The sequence below is a fragment of the Trichomycterus rosablanca genome, chromosome 4 (genome assembly GCF_030014385.1).
Source record: "Trichomycterus rosablanca isolate fTriRos1 chromosome 4, fTriRos1.hap1, whole genome shotgun sequence".
Taxonomy (NCBI): Eukaryota; Metazoa; Chordata; class Actinopteri; order Siluriformes; family Trichomycteridae; genus Trichomycterus; species Trichomycterus rosablanca.
The window spans coordinates 39,291,138-39,311,073 of NC_085991.1; the positions used below are offsets into that span (position 1 = coordinate 39,291,138).

General features: G+C 40.9%; 1 protein-coding gene across 1 annotated transcript in view; it reads right to left on the reverse strand.

Annotated features, from left to right (window-relative positions):
* The window catches only part of dnah2 (dynein, axonemal, heavy chain 2), a 294,787-nt gene that overhangs the window by 221,523 nt on the left and 53,328 nt on the right, over nt 1-19,936 (reverse strand). Inside the window, exons 11-14 of the mRNA XM_062993580.1 lie at nt 13,326-13,455; nt 10,848-11,030; nt 6,084-6,298; nt 1,077-1,223 (exon numbers count right to left, since the gene is read on the reverse strand). Coding sequence (XP_062849650.1) covers nt 1,077-1,223; nt 6,084-6,298; nt 10,848-11,030; nt 13,326-13,455 — 675 coding nt within the window. The remainder of the gene's footprint in view (nt 1-1,076; nt 1,224-6,083; nt 6,299-10,847; nt 11,031-13,325; nt 13,456-19,936) is intronic.

The window sequence follows — 19,936 nt, forward strand, 5'->3', positions numbered from 1 at the left end:
TGCCTACACAGATGCTGACAGGATAAAAACCCGCCTATCCTTCTATTCTCTTTGAATAATAGGTATTTCACATTCAAAACATCCCCTCTTTGTGTCTTAAATCATGTTCTGTTAAGGGATAATGTTGCCACTATGATGCCAATGTGTTTTGACGCTGTAATCGCAGATCTGTCATTAAAGGATCTGATCGTGTAGTCTGACACTGAGTACATGTGATTTCATACAGTGTGTCATTGAAGTGAATGTGACAGGTTATGATCTTATAAGACAACTAAAATCGCACATTGTAAAGCAGACTAAGATTAAGAAGGGCAAGTATAAGTGATCTATATGAATCTATGTTGTGTAACAGCTTGGACATCCATGGTCAATCTCTAAGAGAAACTAGTTTAATACAACATTTTGGGTTTTTTCCCCTCTATTTCATTTTCATCATCCACTGTATCCTGGTCAGGGTCACAGCAGATCTGGTTCAACTGGGAAACACTAGGTGCAAGGCAGGATTAGCCAAAGCCAAGGCTCCGGCTATGCCACCATCAGACATAGCCAGACATGTATGTCTAGCTGCTTGAGCCGACTAAAGGCACAGCTGAAATTTGAACCCGGATAGACTGCTGCACCACCCATGCAGCTTTAATACACCATCTACCAGGAAAAGCAAACTCACATTTTAATGCATAATTACTGTTTATTTGTTGAGTTTAACATAAAATCAGATTCTAGCCCATTTACTGGATTGTTTATATTTTATGTTTCATTTATTTGTCAAATTCAGCAAATAAAGTGTTTAAAAAAGTGTGAACTACATATGGAAAAAAACTGACATATTTCAGAATGTTTTGTGTAAGAGATGTTTGTTAGCTTATTTTAGAATAGAACAGAATATCCTTGTTTGTCATATATACATATACACATGTGCAGTACCATTGCTCAAGGGCCCAAAAATGACTGCATGGCAGAGCCTGGAATCGAACCCACAATCTTCCAATTGATGGCCCAAAGCTCTACTCACTAGGCTAGATTTTACACAGAAAATGGGAAAAAACATGGAGTTTGACAGAGTTGTGGTCTCTAACCTGTTGTAGTCTCTAACCAGTAGCAGCACATTTCCCCTTAGTGTGTGCAGGTCCTCCTTGCGCTGGTAGACATCAGAAACAAAGTGTGGAACCTCAAACTTCAGCCGCTCCCAGTAATGAATCTCATGAAACATCTTCAACAGCTCCCTACACAACCAATACAAAAGGTCAACCTCGAACAGTCACTTGTGTTTGAATTAAGGTAAGAGATAAATGTGGGCTTAAAAGCATAGTTAATGATGTCTACATCAGAAACGGAGAAAAAAAATAAACTGGAGGTGTGAAGAGCAGATGAAGTCAGGAGAATTTAGCTTTCTGTAAGCAAGCTATAATTGGCAGACGTTAATACAGAAATGGCAATCCACCTCACCCTCTGTCTGCGGCTAGAAGAGCCTCCGCTTACCTTATCTATCTATCTATATATATCTACAGTAAGCCTCCGCTTACCTTATCTATCTATCTATCTATCTATCTATCTATCTATCTATATATATCTACAGTATATATATATACAGTGTATCACAAAAGTAAGTACACCCCTCACATTTCTGCAAATATTTTATTATATCTTTTCATGGGACAACACTATAGACATGAAACTTGGATATAACTTAGAGTAGTCAGTGTACAACTTGTATAGCAGTGTAGATTTACTGTCTTCTGAAAATAACTCAACACACAGCCATTAATGTCTAAATAGCTGGCAACATAAGTGAGTACACCCCACAGTGAACATGTCCAAATTGTGCCCAAATGTGTCGTTGTCCCTCTCTGGTGTCATGTGTCAAGGTCCCAGGTGTAAATGGGGAGCAGGGCTGTTAAATTTGGTGTTTTGGGTACAATTCTCTCATACTGGCCACTGGATATTCAACATGGCACCTCATGGCAAAGAACTCTCTGAGGATGTGAGAAATAGAATTGTTGCTCTCCACAAAGATGGCCTGGGCTATAAGAAGATTGCTAACACCCTGAAACTGAGCTACAGCATGGTGGCCAAGGTCATACAGCGGTTTTCCAGGACAGGTTCCACTCGGAACAGGCTTCGCCAGGGTCGACCAAAGAAGTTGAGTCCACGTGTTCGGCGTCATATCCAGAGGTTGGCTTTAAAAAATAGACACATGAGTGCTGCCAGCATTGCTGCAGAGGTTGAAGACGTGAGAGGTCAGCCTGTCAGTGCTCAGACCATACGCCGCACACTGCATCAACTCGGTCTGCATGGTCGTCATCCCAGAAGGAAGCTGACGCACAAGAAAGCCCGCAAACTCACGCTTGGGCTGCATGAGTGTTGCTGGCACTGGGGAGCTGCAGTTCATTGAGGGAAACATGAATTCCAACATGTACTGTGACATTCTGAAACAGAGCATGATCCCCTCCCTTCGAAAACTGGGCCTCATGGCAGTTTTCCAACAAGATAACGACCCCAAACACAACCTCCAAGATGACAACTGCCTTGCTGAGGAAGCTGAAGGTAAAGGTGATGGACTAAACCCAATTGAGCACCTGTGGCGCATCCTCAAGTGGAAGTTGGAGGAGTTCAAGGTGTCTAACGTCCACCAGCTCCGTGATGTCATCATGGAGGAGTGGAAGAGGATTCCAGTAGCAACCTGTGCAGCTCTGGTGAATTCCATGCCCAGGAGGGTTAAGGCAGTGCTGAATAATAATGGTGGTCACACAAAACATTGACACTTTGGGCACAATTTGGACATGTTCACTGTGGGGTGTACTCACTTATGTTGCCAGCTATTTAGACATTAATGGCTGTGTGTTGAGTTATTTTCAGAAGACAGTAAATCTACACTGCTATACAAGTTGTACACTGACTACTCTAAGTTATATCCAAGTTTCATGTCTATAGTGTTGTCCCATGAAAAGATATAATAAAATATTTGCAGAAATGTAATGTATGTACAGTGTATCACAAAAGTGAGTACACCCCTCACATTTCTGCAGATATTTAAGTATATATTTTCATGGGACAACACTGACAAAATGACACTTTGACACAATGAAAAGTAGTCTGTGTGCAGCTTATATAACAGTGTAAATTTATTCTTCCCTCAAAATAACTCAATATACAGCCATTAATGTCTAAACCACCGGCAACAAAAGTGAGTACACCCCTTAGTGAAAGTTCCTGAAGTGTCAATATTTTGTGTAGCCACCATTATTTCCCAGAACTGCCTTAACTCTCCTGGACATGGAGTTTACCAGAGCTTCACAGGTTGCCACTGCAATGCTTTTCCACTCCTCCATGACATCATCACGGAGCTGGCGGATATTCGAGACTTTGCGCTCCTCCACCTTCCGCTTGAGGATGCCCCAAAGATGTTCTATTGGGTTTAGGTCTGGAGACATGCTTGGCCAGTCCATCACCTTTACCCTCAGCCTCTTCAATAAAGCAGTGGTCGTCTTAGAGGCGTGTTTGGGGTCATTATCATGCTGGAACACTGCCCTGCGACCCAGTTTCCGGAGGGAGGGGATCATGCTCTGCTTCAGTATTTCACAGTACATATTGGAGTTCATGTGTCCCTCAATGAAATGTAACTCCCCAACACCTGCTGCACTCATGCAGCCCCAGACCATGGCATTCCCACCACCATGCTTGACTGTAGGCATGACACACTTATCTTTGTACACCTCACCTGATTGCCGCCACACATGCTTGAGACCGTCTGAACCAAACAAATTAATCTTGGTCTCATCAGACCATAGGACATGGTTCCAGTAATCCATGTCCTTTGTTGACATGTCTTCAGCAAACTGTTTGCGGGCTTTCTTGTGTAGAGACTTCAGAAGAGGCTTCCTTCTGGGGTGACAGCCATGCAGACCAATTTGATGTAGTGTGCGGCGTATGGTCTGAGCACTGACAGGCTGACCCCCCACCTTTTCAATCTCTGCAGCAATGCTGACAGCACTCCTGCGCCTATCTTTCAAAGACAGCAGTTGGATGTGACGCTGAGCACGTGCACTCAGCTTCTTTGGACGACCAACGCGAGGTCTGTTCTGAGTGGACCCTGCTCTTTTAAAACGCTGGATGATCTTGGCCACTGTGCTGCAGCTCAGTTTCAGGGTGTTGGCAATCTTCTTGTAGCCTTGGCCATCTTCATGTAGCACAACAATTCGTCTTTTAAGATCCTCAGAGAGTTCTTTGCCATGAGGTGCCATGTTGGAACTTTCAGTGACCAGTATGAGAGAGTGTGAGAGCTGTACTACTAAATTGAACACACCTGCTCCCTATGCACACCTGAGACCTAGTAACACTAACAAATCACATGACATTTTGGAGGGAAAATGACAAGCAGTGCTCAATTTGGACATTTAGGGGTGTAGTCTCTTAGGGGTGTACTCACTTTTGTTGCCGGTGGTTTAGACATTAATGGCTGTATATTGAGTTATTTTGAGGGAAGAATAAATTTACACTGTTATATAAGCTGCACACAGACTACTTTTCATTGTGTCAAAGTGTCATTTTGTCAGTGTTGTCCCATGAAAAGATATACTTAAATATCTGCAGAAATGTGAGGGGTGTACTCACTTTTGTGATACACTGTATATATATATATATATCTTTCTATCTATCTAGTTTGGACAAGTGTAACTGTGGGAATTTGTGCCCATTTCATCAATAGTCAAGTACTGATGTCTCACAATTAGCGTTCCAATTTATCTCAGTACTGGGTGTAGCTCAATCAATCAGAAAAGAGACAGTAAAGAGTGAAACAGAAACGCATTACAACTTGAGAGAACATCAGAAGTCGCTATGACAACCATAAGAACATTTACATTTATAGCATTCAGCAGAAAGTTTTTTAAAATTAAGGGTTAGGGACATTGCTTAAGGACCCACAATGGCAACTGGGTTGCTACCGTGAACCAGCAACCTTCCGATTACTAGTCCAGTACCCTAATTGCTGAGCTGCCACTGCCTGAACAATTGTTTGTTTTTATAACGGCATGTTATAACATTTATAAATTCATGGCAGGAATCGGTTCTTTATGCTAGTTTCATTTATCTTGTGTTATATACAGTATATACACCAATCAGGCATAACATTATGACCACAATCCTAATATTGTGTTGGTCCCCCTTTTGCTGCCAAAACAGCCCTGCAACTGTGATGCACTGTGTATTCTGACACCTTTCTATCAGAACCAGCATTAACTTCTTCAGCAATTTGAGCTACAGTAGCTCGTCTGTTGGATTGGACCACACGGGCCAGCCTTCGGTTTACCACTGTTCCTTCCTTGAACCATTTTTGATAGATACTGACCACTGCAGACCAGGAACATCTCACAAGAAATGCAGTTTTGGAGATGCTCTGACCCAGTCGTGTAGCCATCACGATTTGGCCCTTGTTAAATTCGCTCAAATCCTCACGCTCGCCCTTTTTGCTGCTTCTAACACATCAACTTTGAGGATAAAATCTTCACTTGCTGCCTAATATATCCCACCCACTAACAGGTGCTGTGATGAAGAGATAATCAATGTATTGGGCACATTTAGTCTTTGTCTTTCACAGTTGTATTTGGGCATTTGTTCAGGATGTGTTTTATGGTGAGTGGTGTCTGACGTTCTTCACAAAGTGTGGGGTCTTCTCCTAGTATTAAGTGTGTCAATCTGGAAAGACCTATTCCACATCCAGTGTGGATAACCTGGTCTGCACGTTTTCCATACTGTATTTTTGGTTTGATCCTGACGTTGGGATGAATCTCGTGTAGTTTATTGTTTGTTGGAAACTTGAGAGGTAAAAACCAGTGGGAACTGCACCAACTGGAAACCAAAAACCACTACGGTGCTGAGAGAGTGAGATAGCAAGTAGAAGACGGTAAGTGGACTCAACCCTGAGCTGAGTCCTGAGAATACTTACGCTTTACTGGCAACACCTGGAGTAAGTGCTTTATATGGTGCAACCAACGCTTCTCAGTAAACTACACTTCGTGTTCACTTTTCTGGGATTACTATATTACTATATATTTGAATAGCTGCATGTGTGAGGAAGCCCATACTTGTCAAAGTTGATATCCAGCATGCCTGTTTTTTCCTTGCAGCGAATGATTAGAGGCTGATCGAGTCTCTTGAGGCTTTGGCAGTCCAGGCTCTGGCTCCACTCACTAAACATCCTCCTGACCAGCTCATCCAGCGTCTGTGCCAGCTGCCCATAGGACTTAAAGGCTTCCTCCCCAATCCCGTTCTTGGGAACAAAATGGGCACGCTGCAGGACCTGAAAAAGAAACACAGATGTACCCATGATCGAACAAACAACCAGACGCATATACAAAACACATGATGGATTTCCTGTGTACAGAAAGAGGGAAGCTCTTCTACAAACAAACACTTACACGGACACACACAAATACAGTTCTAAATATATACACGTGCGTTTACGGACGAGTGAGTAAAGCTTGCCACGTAATGAGCCACAAACAACAAACAAAAAGCTCTTAGTGCACAGGCAGCTTAAAATGATAAACATGCACAAGACCTAAATCACAATAATCTCTAAAATAAAAATACCTACATCTCAAAATCTAAAACACACCATCATACAGCTGAAACCTGCATGAGCTTTAGAAATTCCCTCAAGCTATACTCCTCATATGGCTAATGTTAAGCTCTGGATCCTGCCTTCTGTTTGTTTCTGCATTTTCCACCATCTTCAATGTGCAGGAAAACACAAACTAATCATATCTGTGTGTAATTAAGGCTTCCTCCTGCTTCTAATTGTGCTCTAAATGAGGGTGAAAAAATGAATTTAAACACAGCGGAGTGGCCCTGTGCTCAGCAAATTGGGAGTGCAGGAGGCCGAGAAAGATTGAGTGAGATGGGGAAAGGGCCAGCGAGGAAAAGAAAGACATAAAGAGAGGGAGAGATAAGTGGGAGGGTTCTGCATGGTGAGTGGGGCACTCTAGAGAAGCAGCTGGGTTTAATAGCATTAGGGCCTGTGAGGCTGGAAGGTGGATGGCTGAGCTCCAGCGTTCTTGGACCTGGTTGATCCCAGAAGCCCACACCTCACTGGGATTTGAAATGCAGTTAAGCTTCACTGTGACACTGCCAGTCTCAGATCAGTGGAGAGGATAGTCAGTAATCGAATTCATTTGTAGCTAAAGCTCCACAGAGCTCACCTACATGGGCTGATCAAGACTGAGTACATGTTGGGCACGGACCAGTTAATAAGCTCCTGTAGGCTCCTTATTGCCTATACTTAGAAAGGATACAGTGTGGGGTACATCCGCTCAGCTGGAAAAACTGGGCATGCAGTTTTTCCCCCCACATGTATTATAAAATAAAACATTATTTTCTTTGTCTGTTCGATGGTGGGAGGCTTTCAAGAGTCTTGTTTGTATTCTGTATTGTATTTCTGTTGTTGTTGTTGTTAGCATTATAAGTAGTTTAGATAGTAATGGCAACAGTAGTAGTAGTTGCAGCAAAAGTAACAATTAAAAAGGTTGCTCACAGTTATGGTACTAGACTAGGAATTCAAAGATCACTGGTTCAAGCTCCACCACTGCCAGACTCCCACTGTTGGGCCCTTGAGCAAGGCCCTTTGCCCTGCTTGGATTGCATTCAGTCACAATTGTAAGTCGCTTAAAAAGCGTCAGCCGAAATGCAGTAAATGCATGTTTGGGCAGTGTTAACTCAGCTGTTAAAATACTAAACCACTGACCAAAAGGGTAACTAGTTCAAGCCACACCAATGCAAAGTTGCCACTGTTGGGCCCCTGAGAAGGGGTTCTTAACCCTAACATTATTGCATTGTATTCGGTCACAATTATAACTCGCTTTGAATAAAAGCATTTGCGAAATGCAGTGACCATTGGAGCAGAAGTAGTAGTGTAGTAGAGGAATGGCAGTAGGAGTAGAAGTAGCGGTTGTAAAAACCATAGTAGTAGAAGTAGTAAAAATAGTACGATAATTAGCAGTCATAAAAATAGTAGTATTATTAGCAGTAAAATAAATAATAGTATTTGCTGTAGTTGTCACAGAAGCAACAGTAGTAGCAGGAGTGTTAGTACTGCAGAAGAGCTACTAATAGTAGAAATAGCAGTAGTAGCATTAGTAGAAATAGTACTAGAAGCATTAGTAGAAATAAAAGTAGCTGTAGTTGTAGTAGTACCAGTAAAGGTAGTAGTACTAGTACAAATAGTAGAAGTAGTAGAAATAGTTGTGGTACAAGTTAGAGTAGAAGTACTAGTAGAAATAGTAATACCAGTAGTAGAAAGAGTAGCAGTAGTAGTTCTAGTAGAAATAGTATTAGTAGAAGCAGTAGAAAAAATAGTAGAGGTAGTAGTACTTGTAGAAATAGTGGTGGTAGTAGCAGTAGAAAAAATAGCAGAGGTAGTAGTACTTGCAGAAATAGTGGTGGTAGTAGCAGTAGAAAAAATAGCAGAGATAGTAGTACTTGCAGAAATAGTGGTGGTAGTAGCAGTAGAAAAAATAGTAGAGATAGTAGTACTTGTAGAAATAGTGGTGGTAGAAGTATGTAGTAGTACTAGTAGAAATAGTAGTGGTAGTAGCAGTAGTAGAAATAGTGGTAGTAGAAATAGTAGTAGTAGTTGCAGTAGTAGAAATAGTAGCAGTAGTACTAGTACTAGTAAAAATAGTGGTGGTAAAAGTAATAGTAGTAGTACTAGTAGAAGTAGTAGTCGTATTAGTAGAAATAGTAGTGGTAGTAGCAGTAGTAGAAATAGTAGCAGTAGTAGTACTAGTAGAAATAGTAGTAGTAGTAGCAGTAGTAGAAATAGTAGCAGTAGTAGTACTAGTGAAAATAGTGGTGGTAGAAGTAATAGTAGTAGTACTAGTAGAAATAGTAGTAAGTACTAGTAGAAATAGTAATAGTAGTAGCAGCAGAAATAACAGTAGGGGTAGTAGTACTAGTGAAAATAGTGGTGGTAGAAGTAATAGTAGTAGTACTAGTAGAAATAGTAGTAGTAGTAGCAGTAGAAATAATAGTAGGGGTAGTAGTACTAGTGAAAATAGTGGTGGTAGAAGTAATAGTAGTAGTACTAGTAGAAATAGTTGTAGTAGTAGCAGTAGAAATAATAGTAGGGGTAGTAGTACTAGTGAAAATAGTGGTGGTAGAAGTAATAGTAGTAGTACTAGTAGAAATAGTAGTAGTAGTAGCAGTATAAATAATAGTAGGGGTAGTAGTACTAGTAGAAATAGTGGTGGTAGAAGTAATAGTAGAAGTACTAGTAGAAATAGTAGCAGTAGTAGTACTAGTGAAAATAGTGGTGGTAGAAGTAATAGTAGTAGTACTAGTAGAAATAGTAGTAGTAGTAGTACTAGTAGAAATAGTAGTGGTAGTAGTACTAGTGGTGGTAGAAGTAATAGTAGTAGTACTAGTAAAAATAGTAGTAGTAGAAATAGCAGCAGTAGTAGTACTAGTACTGATAGAAATAGTAGTAGTACCAGCTGTGGCTGTTGTAGTAGCAGTAATTGTAGTAGTGTTCATAGTAGTATTAACCACATAAACGATGATGTCAGAGCGTTAGCCAAGTGGAGTAGTGACAGCAACCTCTGCCTCGACATCAGTAAAACTAAGTAGATGATCATGGACTACAGGAAACTGCAGGAGGATGACCACGCCCAGTTGTACATTAAAGGCTGCTGTGGAAAGAGTTAGAACCACTTGTTGCTCAGAGTGCACTTCACTAAAGACCTGACCTAACCTTTCCATATCAGGGTAGTAATGAGTCTGTATGTCTGTGACTCTACTTCTTTCAGAGGCTTAGGAAGTTTGGTCTCCCGCCCACAATCCAGATAAACTACTACTAGTGCACCACAGACAGCTTACTGACAGGCTGCATGACTGTTACAGATGATGAGCTCAGCTGCTCTCTTGACTCTGGAGGACCTTGCGGTCATGAAGGGTGCAGCTGCTGAACCAGAGTCCCAGCCTTACAGGACATCTACCACGGAGGATGTCTAAAGAAAGCTCCCAAAATCACGGCCGACCACACTCACGTTGCAAATGGACTTTCTAAAGGACTGCCATCATCCAGATGGTACCGCAGCATTCAATCCACAACCAGCAGGCTGAGGAACAGCTTCTACCTGCAGGCTATCGGAAAGCTGAATAATATGTTCATCATTACTCACACAACTTGTCTGTCTGGATGTGTGCAATACTATTTCTGAACTTCAAAAACTCCTAAACAGGATAATCCACTAGTACGCCAGCACTGAGATTCATAACTCCCCAAATTCGAAACTCATCACTGCTACCGGTTGGCTGGGCGCCCCCTGGCGGGAACAATTGGTGATGCCTGCAGCAGACAAAATTGGCCATTAAAGGCTGCCGGGTGGGAAAAGACCAGACCGAAAAAGTGGGTGGGGTCTTCAATGCTGTAAAAAGACCCTGGTTAGTAGGCCGAGGCGCCTGTACAGGAAGTGGAGAAGCCCAGAGATCAGGGCGTGGCTCTCTGCACATGAATTCTGGCCTTATGTGCAAATTAACTGAATGTGTGGGTGAATAACAAGGGATTAAGGACTGTGCACATGTCAGAGGGAGCATGAGGCAGGCAGCTCTCCTCAGATACAACCGGAGTCTCCAGCAGTAAAAGACGAATTGACTACGCTAAATTGGGAGAAAGAGTATAAATAAAATACTGTTTATTTAGTATATTATCCTATTTCCCCTACATTCTTTTCTATGATTGTACACTTGTAGAGTTCCTGAACCTCACAATACGCATTTCAATACACTTGCTGCTGACATTTGTACAAATGACGAACCTGAAATTGAACTCTAATACACACGCACACACACACCTCTTTTGGTCTATCTATGCGGCTGCGTAGGGCTCGTGCCCAGTGAGCCAGGCCGGCATGCTGAGGCATGAGTTCAGCAGTGTAAAACTCTTTACGGCTCAGCTCGTTATTCACCAGCTCCATCTCTGCAGTGAACACACGGTACACTTGCTCTGCCTTCCTGTCCAAGATCCGCTCAATGGCCTGAGAAAGAAAGAAAAGAGAGAGGGCGAGAGAAGAAAGAAGAAAAGAGAGCAGGTTAAAGACTAATAATTACATCAGGCTGAGCTAAATTGATCTTAATCACATATGCTGCAGATAAGAAAGAGACGAGCGCTTGAGTGGAGAATGTGTGGGAATGGGCCACTAACGTCTGCTCTGTGCTCTCCTCAGTATGAGCGAAGAACAATGAGTTGCTGTGTGGTCTTAGGAAAACGTAGCCTGGTCACCACTCACCAGATTAAAGACTATGAATTAAAGCTTCTTTTTTGTTTTTGAAGAAAACTGAGGAAATTAGTTTGCGGGAGAGCAATACAGGTAATCATTTAAGAGTTTTTGACCCCTTGACTTTTTGCACACATCACTGTGTTGTGGATTAGATTTAAAATGAATGCTATTCTTACCCGATCAAACTACATTATCACAAACAAGGACAAAGTAAAAACATTAGTAGATTTTTTTTATTTTACATTTTATACATTAATAAAAGGCAGTGATAGCTCAGTGGTTAAGGTACTGGACTAGTAATCAGAAGGGTGCCGGTTCAAGCCCCGCCATTACCAAAGTTGCCAATGTTGGGTCCCTGAGCAAGGCCCTTAACCCTCAATTGCTCAAAATCGTGTTCAGTAATAATTGTAAGTCACTTTGGATAAAAGCGTCTGCTAAATGCTGAAAATGTAAAATGTAAATGTAAATAAAGAATACAAATTATTGCTGTGGCATTATGAACTGTGGTCAGGTGCTTTTTGTCTGCATTAACTATTCCTGAGATATGACTAAAACTTAACCGTAGTCCAAGTATTCTTTTCACTCGGAGTGACAAGGACGGATGAGATTAAGTTTGTTTGTTTATTAGGATTTTGACATCATGTTTAACACTTATATGTTTACATTTATACACAGTTACTCGTTACACAAGATTCATCAGTTCACAATAGGGATGTAACGATGCACCACAAGACAGTTAAAAATCAATTCACATGTGTAACGATTCAAATCAGTTTACATGTATAATGAATTGATATTCACTTTAAACAGCAGAGGGCACTGGTTCTATTCACCTCGCATGGTTGACGGCACTCCAGGTTTGCCAGGTTCGGAATTTTCCAGCCAAATTTACATATGTGAGGATACTTTCTTTATTTGTATTACTCATTTATTTATTTAATGTGGGATTCAGTTTTTATTTTACACAAAAAGGGAAATGTGCAGCATTGTTTTGCATAGTTTGTACCTACCTCAGAAATAAAAGCACATTCATTATTTAGATAAATAAAAGATAAGAACAAATACAGGTTTTTTAAGAGAAATAATAAAAGAAAACTTTGTCATAATTTGTCTTCAATTTAATTTTGTTTAAAAAAAAAAACGGGAAACCAGTATTGTGAATTACATCGCATCGTGGGTAGAGTGTATCGTTACATCCCTAGTTCACAAGGTTATATCGAACACAGTCATGGACAAATAAGTATCTCCAATTCATCTCACTTGCATGTCTTTGGACTGTGGGAGAAAACCGGAGCACCCGGAGGAAACCCACACAGACACGGGGTGGATAAGATTAAGATCAAGTTAATTAGAGGGACAGCGCAGGTAGGATGTTTTGGCGACACAGGTAGGGAGGTGAGATGGTTTGGGCATGTGCAGAGGTGCAAAGATGAGAGTTCTATCAGAAGAAACATGTTCTACACACTTTGGTTCTATTCATGACAGAACAAGTTACACAGGATTCATCAGTTCAAGTTAAATGTCAAACACAGTCATGAACAATTTTGCATCTTCAATTCACCTCACTTGCACGTCTTTGGACTGTGGAGGGAAACCGGAGCTCCCGAAAGAAATCCAGACAGACAGGGGAGAACATACAAACTCCACACAGAAAGGACCTGTACTGCTCCACCTGGGAATCGAATTCAGGAACTTCTTGCTAGTTATAAAGAGAGGGTCCTGGAATTTGATTGAGTGATAAGAATGTATTATTTATTATTTATTTGGTTGCTGTGGTCAGATAACTGGCTCTCTGATTGCTAGGTATAAGTAGGTAAAACAGGTGGCGCTTGTAGTAAGATGTCACAGCGGTCAAATGACCAATTAGAAGTAATTCCCAGAGTCCCTTAAATACACTTATAATTGCACACAGTATATTTTTTTTGCAAATGCAAGGAATAATGATAATGCACATCACTGTTGGTATTTATATTGTGAATATAAAGGCAGCTGTATGTGTGTGTGTGTGTGTGTGTGTGTTAGAGAGAAACAAAATGAGCGGGAAAGCAAAACCTCTCTAGTAGACATGTAGTGGAAAACATCAAGCAGCTGAACTCCTTCTTCCACGGTTCTGACCGTCTCAAATGCTGTGTTAATCAAGTTCTGCATCACCACCTCAAGATCCTTCACTGTTGTCCGGAACCTACACACACACACACACACACACACACACGTTGAAATGATTTTTGCTATTTGAATACTATTTTAATTTGTTTGTGTGTGTGTGCATAGTGAATACATGCTTTAAACAGTACAGCCGTTGTATGATATTTAAGTCTAAACTCTCTCTTTTAAGGCAGTAGTTTTACATCGTTGCAAAGCAGTAAGTAACTTACAATGATGGGGAATAAGGTACATCCTTTTTTAATGTATTAAAACCTTAACTGTGTACTCCTCACTAACATCCATTTCAAAATGTGTGCCATTCCACCAAATGGGTGCCATTCGCATGTAGTTTGTTTGTTAGGATTTTAACGTCATGTTTTACACTTTGGTTACATTCATGACAGGAACGGTAGTTACTCATTACACAAGGTTCATCAGTTCACAAGGTTATATCAAACACAGTTTTGGACAATTTAGTGTCTCCAATTGCACTTGCACGTCTTTGGACTGAGGGAGGAAACCGGAGCACCCGGAGGAAACCCACTCGGACACGGTGAAAACATGCAAACTCCACACAGAAAAGACCTGGACCGCCCCACCTGGGGATCAACACTGCTACACACTCAGCCACCGTGCCGCCCTTTATATGTGTACACACTGAATGCATGATTTAAACACTGCAGCCATTGTACAGTACATTATTTAGATCTAAACTCTCTCTGTTAAGGCGTTATTTTTACATTATTGCTTTGCAGCAAGTAGCTTACAGTGATGGGGAAAAATAAAGTACACCCTGTTTTTTATGTATTAGAGTCATAATTGTGTACTCCTCACCAACATCTATTTCATTATGTGGGCAATTCCACCGAATGGGTGCCATTTGAATGTAGTAACTCAATAATATTACATTTCATTTTTATCTTTGTTCAACACTGGATTTAGTAACACACATACTTAACTACTCAGAACGTGTACTGGCCAATCTCAGGCAACTTTGTTAAATTTGTACAAGGTTTATAAGTGCAATATGTCTGTATATGAGTCTGTATAACAGGACAGAAAGTAACAGGACTGGGTTTTTTTTATGAAATATAGCAGCATGGAGTTCATGCTAAAAGCATGAGAACACTGGGTATAGTCTAGTGATTATCAATATACGTATATATACTGTATATATTTTAAATAAACAAATAACTAAGAAAAAATGTAAGTAACAGAAATGTACAGTACAATAAGATTAATCTCAGTCACAATATTGTCAAACATACAGGGGGGAAAGAGGAGAACTTACTTTTGGTCTTCCTGTGACCTTCAGTAGATACAAATAATGTACATTTCTGTTGAAAATGTGACTTGTAGAATATTTCCAAATTTTCAGCAGAATGGTACACTCACTTTCTTAACCGCTCATCCAATTAGGGATGGGGGGGGGTTGCTGGAGCCTATGCCAGTTTTTCAATGGGCGCAAGGCACACAGCAACACCCAGACAGGGCGCCAGTCCATCGCAGGGCAGACACACATACACACACCCATTCACCTATATGGCAATTTAGTCTCCAATTAACCAATTTACCTGACTGCATGTTTTTGGACTGTGGAGGAAAACGGAGATCCCGTAGGAAACCCACACAGACATGAAGAGAACATGTAAACTCCGCACAGAAAGGACCAGGACCGCCCCGTCTGGGGATCAAACCCAGGACCTTCTTGCTGTGAGGCGACAGTGCTACAGACCGAGCCACCGTGCCACCACGGAATGGTACATGTAGTTATTTTTCTTAAAAATAAAACCAGATGAAAAACTACCTACACCCCATAATTTAGTCACATGCAGAATCGCCTATAGCAACAATCGATTGATTTTATTTTTATTTGGATCACTTTGGTCTCTTCACAACATTTCTTCACTTCATTGATGTTTGAAGTCATTTATTTATGCACAGCTCTCTTAAGGTGCCACTACAGCAGACCAGAGGGGGTATGATCTAGCAATTTCAGATTCTTTAGCAATACAGCAGTGGATTTGCTGGTGTGCCCTGCTGAATGACACAATAATGATCATGGGATGAAGAATACTGAGAAGCAAACAGAAGCTGAAAGTGTTTGGACCTTCCTGAAAACATCTGTGCAATCTATTCAAAGTCAGAAACACAGCAAATCCGCGAACACAATAAGCCAAGGTCAGTGAAAACAAAGTCAGAACTTTATCACTGTTTATCACAGACAAACTCCAATTCGAATGCCTTAAGAACAGAAATAGATGCACACCACACACATAACACATACACACGGCCATAAATACAAACTGCTATTGATCTGGTGGCTTTCAATATGCTGTTACACTGTGTAACAGCAGCTCCAAACACGGGCACAGCTGTTTGTCTTGGCAACAACATCCCAACCCTGCAACCTCTCTCGACCCCAATCCATCATCATGTCCATTAGACACAAGCACACACCAATAGGCTTCCTAAAATTCAACAATGCCAAAGATGAACTGGATTGCTGGCAGTCTCTGTAAGCCAACAGCATAGCCAGACCCTCTCACACACACACACACACGGCCCACAATCACACTTCAATAGACATACAGTATGCATGCACACACTCGTTCTTCAAATGAAAGCAAACAGCCTGTGAGTCAGTACAGACCTGTATACAAAATCACTCATTAAAAAGGGTAAATATTTTGTTTGGGGTAAACTGACACTCCTAGTCATATCCAATTACTCAGTTGTAACTCTTTCTCTACTACTGCAGACCTGTACCCAGACCGAGGAGGGTCGTACCTAACACACGCCCCCTCTAACGAGTAACCGCTTCTTTTTACCTGCCAGAGACAAGTTCACACACAGAGCAGTATGGCATATGGTGAGTCACTCACTGCTCTCCATTATTCCTTATCTCTGTGCAGACACATTTCTGCAGTCAGCAGAGAATTGAAGCAATAATTAGGAATCCATTCAACCATCTCTCCCAAAAGACACAGCCAACCATGTATGTGTATGCCGATCTATATTTGTGTATGTATTTATTTATTTGTTTGTTTTGGAAAGGGGAGGTTAACAAAAAAACCCATAAAGATATCTTCTCCAAAACCTCTACTGGCTTCCCATAAAATATCGTATTCAGTTTAAGATCCTTCTAACAAACTCACATACTCACAAACTCACATTCTGTACTCACATACAAAGCTCTCAATAATCTTGCTCCATCCTATCTCTCTGACCTTGTCCACGTCTACAAACCTGTGCGCGCTCTTCGTTCCTCCACAGCTGGTCTGCTTACCGTTTCCTCCTCTAACCTCCATAACTTTGGTGATCGAGCATTTTCCAGACTTGCTCCACGCCTTCTATCTATCTATCTATCTATCTATCTATCTATCTATCTATCTATCTATCTATCTATCTATCTATCTATCTATCTATCTATCTAAATCCAACCTTAAAACCCACCTTTTCTGTCTTGCTTATAGTCTTCCTCTATCTTACAGTTTTTCTCAGTCGATTTGGTACATTTCTCAGATCATGATTTACATTGGCATCACAACAAGTGCATTTCTCAAAACAGTTAGTACAAACAGCAAAACTCAATGAAATACCTGCAAAAGCACGTACCTCGCTCACAATTCTTTGTTTTTGCCTCAAAAGCAAATTTTTATGTCAATCAACTTGTCAGTGCCATCAGAATGTCTAGTCTGTGTGTCATTGCCTATGAACAAGGCAGTAAAAATACTTAGTCATGTTGTCAGTGCAACAGTGTACACTGTAAGTATATTCTGATGGAAACTAACTAGCTTTTGATTACAAGAACACCGCACATTTTGTGGCTTATCAATTGAAACGTTACGTGTTACACACAAAATACAAACTTACACAGAAAACAAAGTTACACATGACTGTATGTGGGAGACTGACAGCAAGAAATTGGACTGGAATCAAATGTATACAGTAATATTCTTTTACTGTATTGTTCGCACTGCAGTTTGTTGACAAAAAAAATCAGATAGAAATTCAGGAAAGACAGACAACTGTTTGGCAGCACTCTATAACACAAAGGAAAAACTACAAAATTAGAAACTTACTCTAAACATTCAAAACAACCTGAGACAACAACTTAAGGAATTATAGTGCTTTCTTTTTTATAAATCCTGATGCTCCTCTCTTTTGGGCCACATGTTTTCATCCACGTCACACTAGATATCTGCCCTTGCAATGCAGTGTGGAAAGAATCTCCTGGAGTGCCTAATCCAGCCTCTGCAGGCATCTGCTGTGATATCCTCACAAGCTGCATCCATGGCAGTCAGCAGGTTCATCTGGGTGTGCGGCTGGTGATCGTACACCTTCCATCTCCAGGCTGAGAAGAACTCCTCAATTGGGTTCAGGAATGGGGAGTAGGGTGGGAGGAATTCCACCAGCATTCTATGATAAATGGCAAACCATTGCCTGATGGTGTTAGAGTGGCATGGACTCTCCTACCTCTTCCTCTGTTTTGTCCCCTCAGTCTTCCACCACACAGCCTTACCCCTCTTCTTGGCTGTTCACCCTGTACACAGCCTTGTCTTTCTATTGTGAGACTTTGTGACACGGCAATGTTTTGTGTCTATATATGTTTGTCAATTGAAGGTTCATGAGATGCACCTCTGACCTATGGTCGAGAGCTGTTTGACCATTGGTTGATCTAAACCTTCACAAATTCCCCCTCTTAACTGAAAGCCAAGATTCACCTGAGAACAATTTAATCAATTTAGGATAAATTACCAAAATTTACCAAAAAACTTTCATAGAAATGTAAAAATTATGCCTGAGAGATTATGACTTCATGTTCAGCACTTTTGCATGTAATGACCTAGGCAATGACCCGAAGCCTAAATGTTTTGGAGGGTGAGACAATTCAACAGACAATCAGTAGAACACATTTTGATAAACATGACATAAGCAATTGATAATGCAAAAAACAGCAGACAATCGTACATGACCATTTGCATGAATGTACAAAAGCATTTGCAAAATGAGAAACACAATGAGAAATGCTATTATGATGTGCACAAGTGACAAGGAGATGTGGAGATTGAACAAACAGTTTTGAGAATTTCAATTCTGATCTGAGAAATGAACCAAAGCGACTGAGAAAAACTGTAACCTGCTGCAGTGACCCCCCCCCCCCCCCCCTTTATATGTTGTCATTTTGCCTTTTGTAATGTTGTCTTCCTGTTTATCATTGTTTACTTGTTCCCTGTTTACTTGTTCCCTGTTTTACACTCTGTAATTTCACTCTGTAAGTCTCTTTTATATGTTGTCACTGACTTTTGTCTCATTGTTTTCCTGTTTGTTTGTCGTTTATTTGTTCCTTGTATTACTAATTGTTCTCTGTAAGCATCTTTGGGTTGTTGAAAAGCGCTATATAAATGTGATGTATTAATAATAATGTACAGTATTATTATTATTATTATTATTATTATTATTATATTCTACTGGCCTGCAATCTTAAAATCTCTCTCATATATTATTAAAGATAAATAAATATAGAGTTAATGGCGATTGGGTAATGAAACAGTTTGTTATGACAATGCTTAGATCTGGGTTCAAATCTGGTCCCTGCATCCTGCTTTAGAGCTGGGATTAGAGTAGTGTAAACAGCATTGGCAATTCTGCCAAAAGGTGTTCTATAGAGTGGCAGCGGTAGCTCTGCAGTTAAGGTAACAGACTAGTAATCAGAGTTGTTGCCCCACAAGGTTTAACCCCCACAATCACCAAATTGCCATTGTTGGGCCCCTGAGCTAGGCCCTTAACCCTAAACTGCTCAAATTTAGTGATAATTGTAAAACACTTCAGGTAAAAGTGTCTGCTACATGCAGACTAGCCATCCCTTCCCCACCATGACTAGCCAACACTTCCCCGACCATGACTACATACACCGATCAGCCATAACATTAAAACCACCTCCTTGTTTTTACACTCACTGTCCATTTTATCAGCTTTACTTACCATATAGAAGCACTTTGTAGTTCTACAATTACTGACTGTAGTCCATCTGCTTCTCTACATAGTTTTATAGCCTGCTTTCACCTTGTTCTTCAATGGTCAGGACTCTCCCAGGACCACCACAGAGCAGGTATTATTTAGGTGGTGGATCATTCTCAGCACTGCAGTGACACTGACATGGTGGTGGTGTGTTAGTGTGTGTTGTGCTGGTATGAGTGGATCAGAAACAGCAGCGCTGCTGAAGTTTTTAAATACCGTGTCCACTCACTGTCCACATTATTAGACACTCCTACCTAGTTGGTCCACCTTGTAGATGTAAAGTCAAAGACGATCACTCATCTATTGCTGCTGTTTGAGTTGGTCATCTTCTAGATCTTCATCAGTGGTCACAGGATACTGCCCATGGGGCGCTGTTGGCTGGATATATTTTTGGTTGGTGGACTATTCTCAGTCCAGCAGTGACAGTGAGGTGTTTAAAAACTCTGTCAGTGCTGTGGCTGTGTCTTATCCACTCATACCAGCACAACACACAC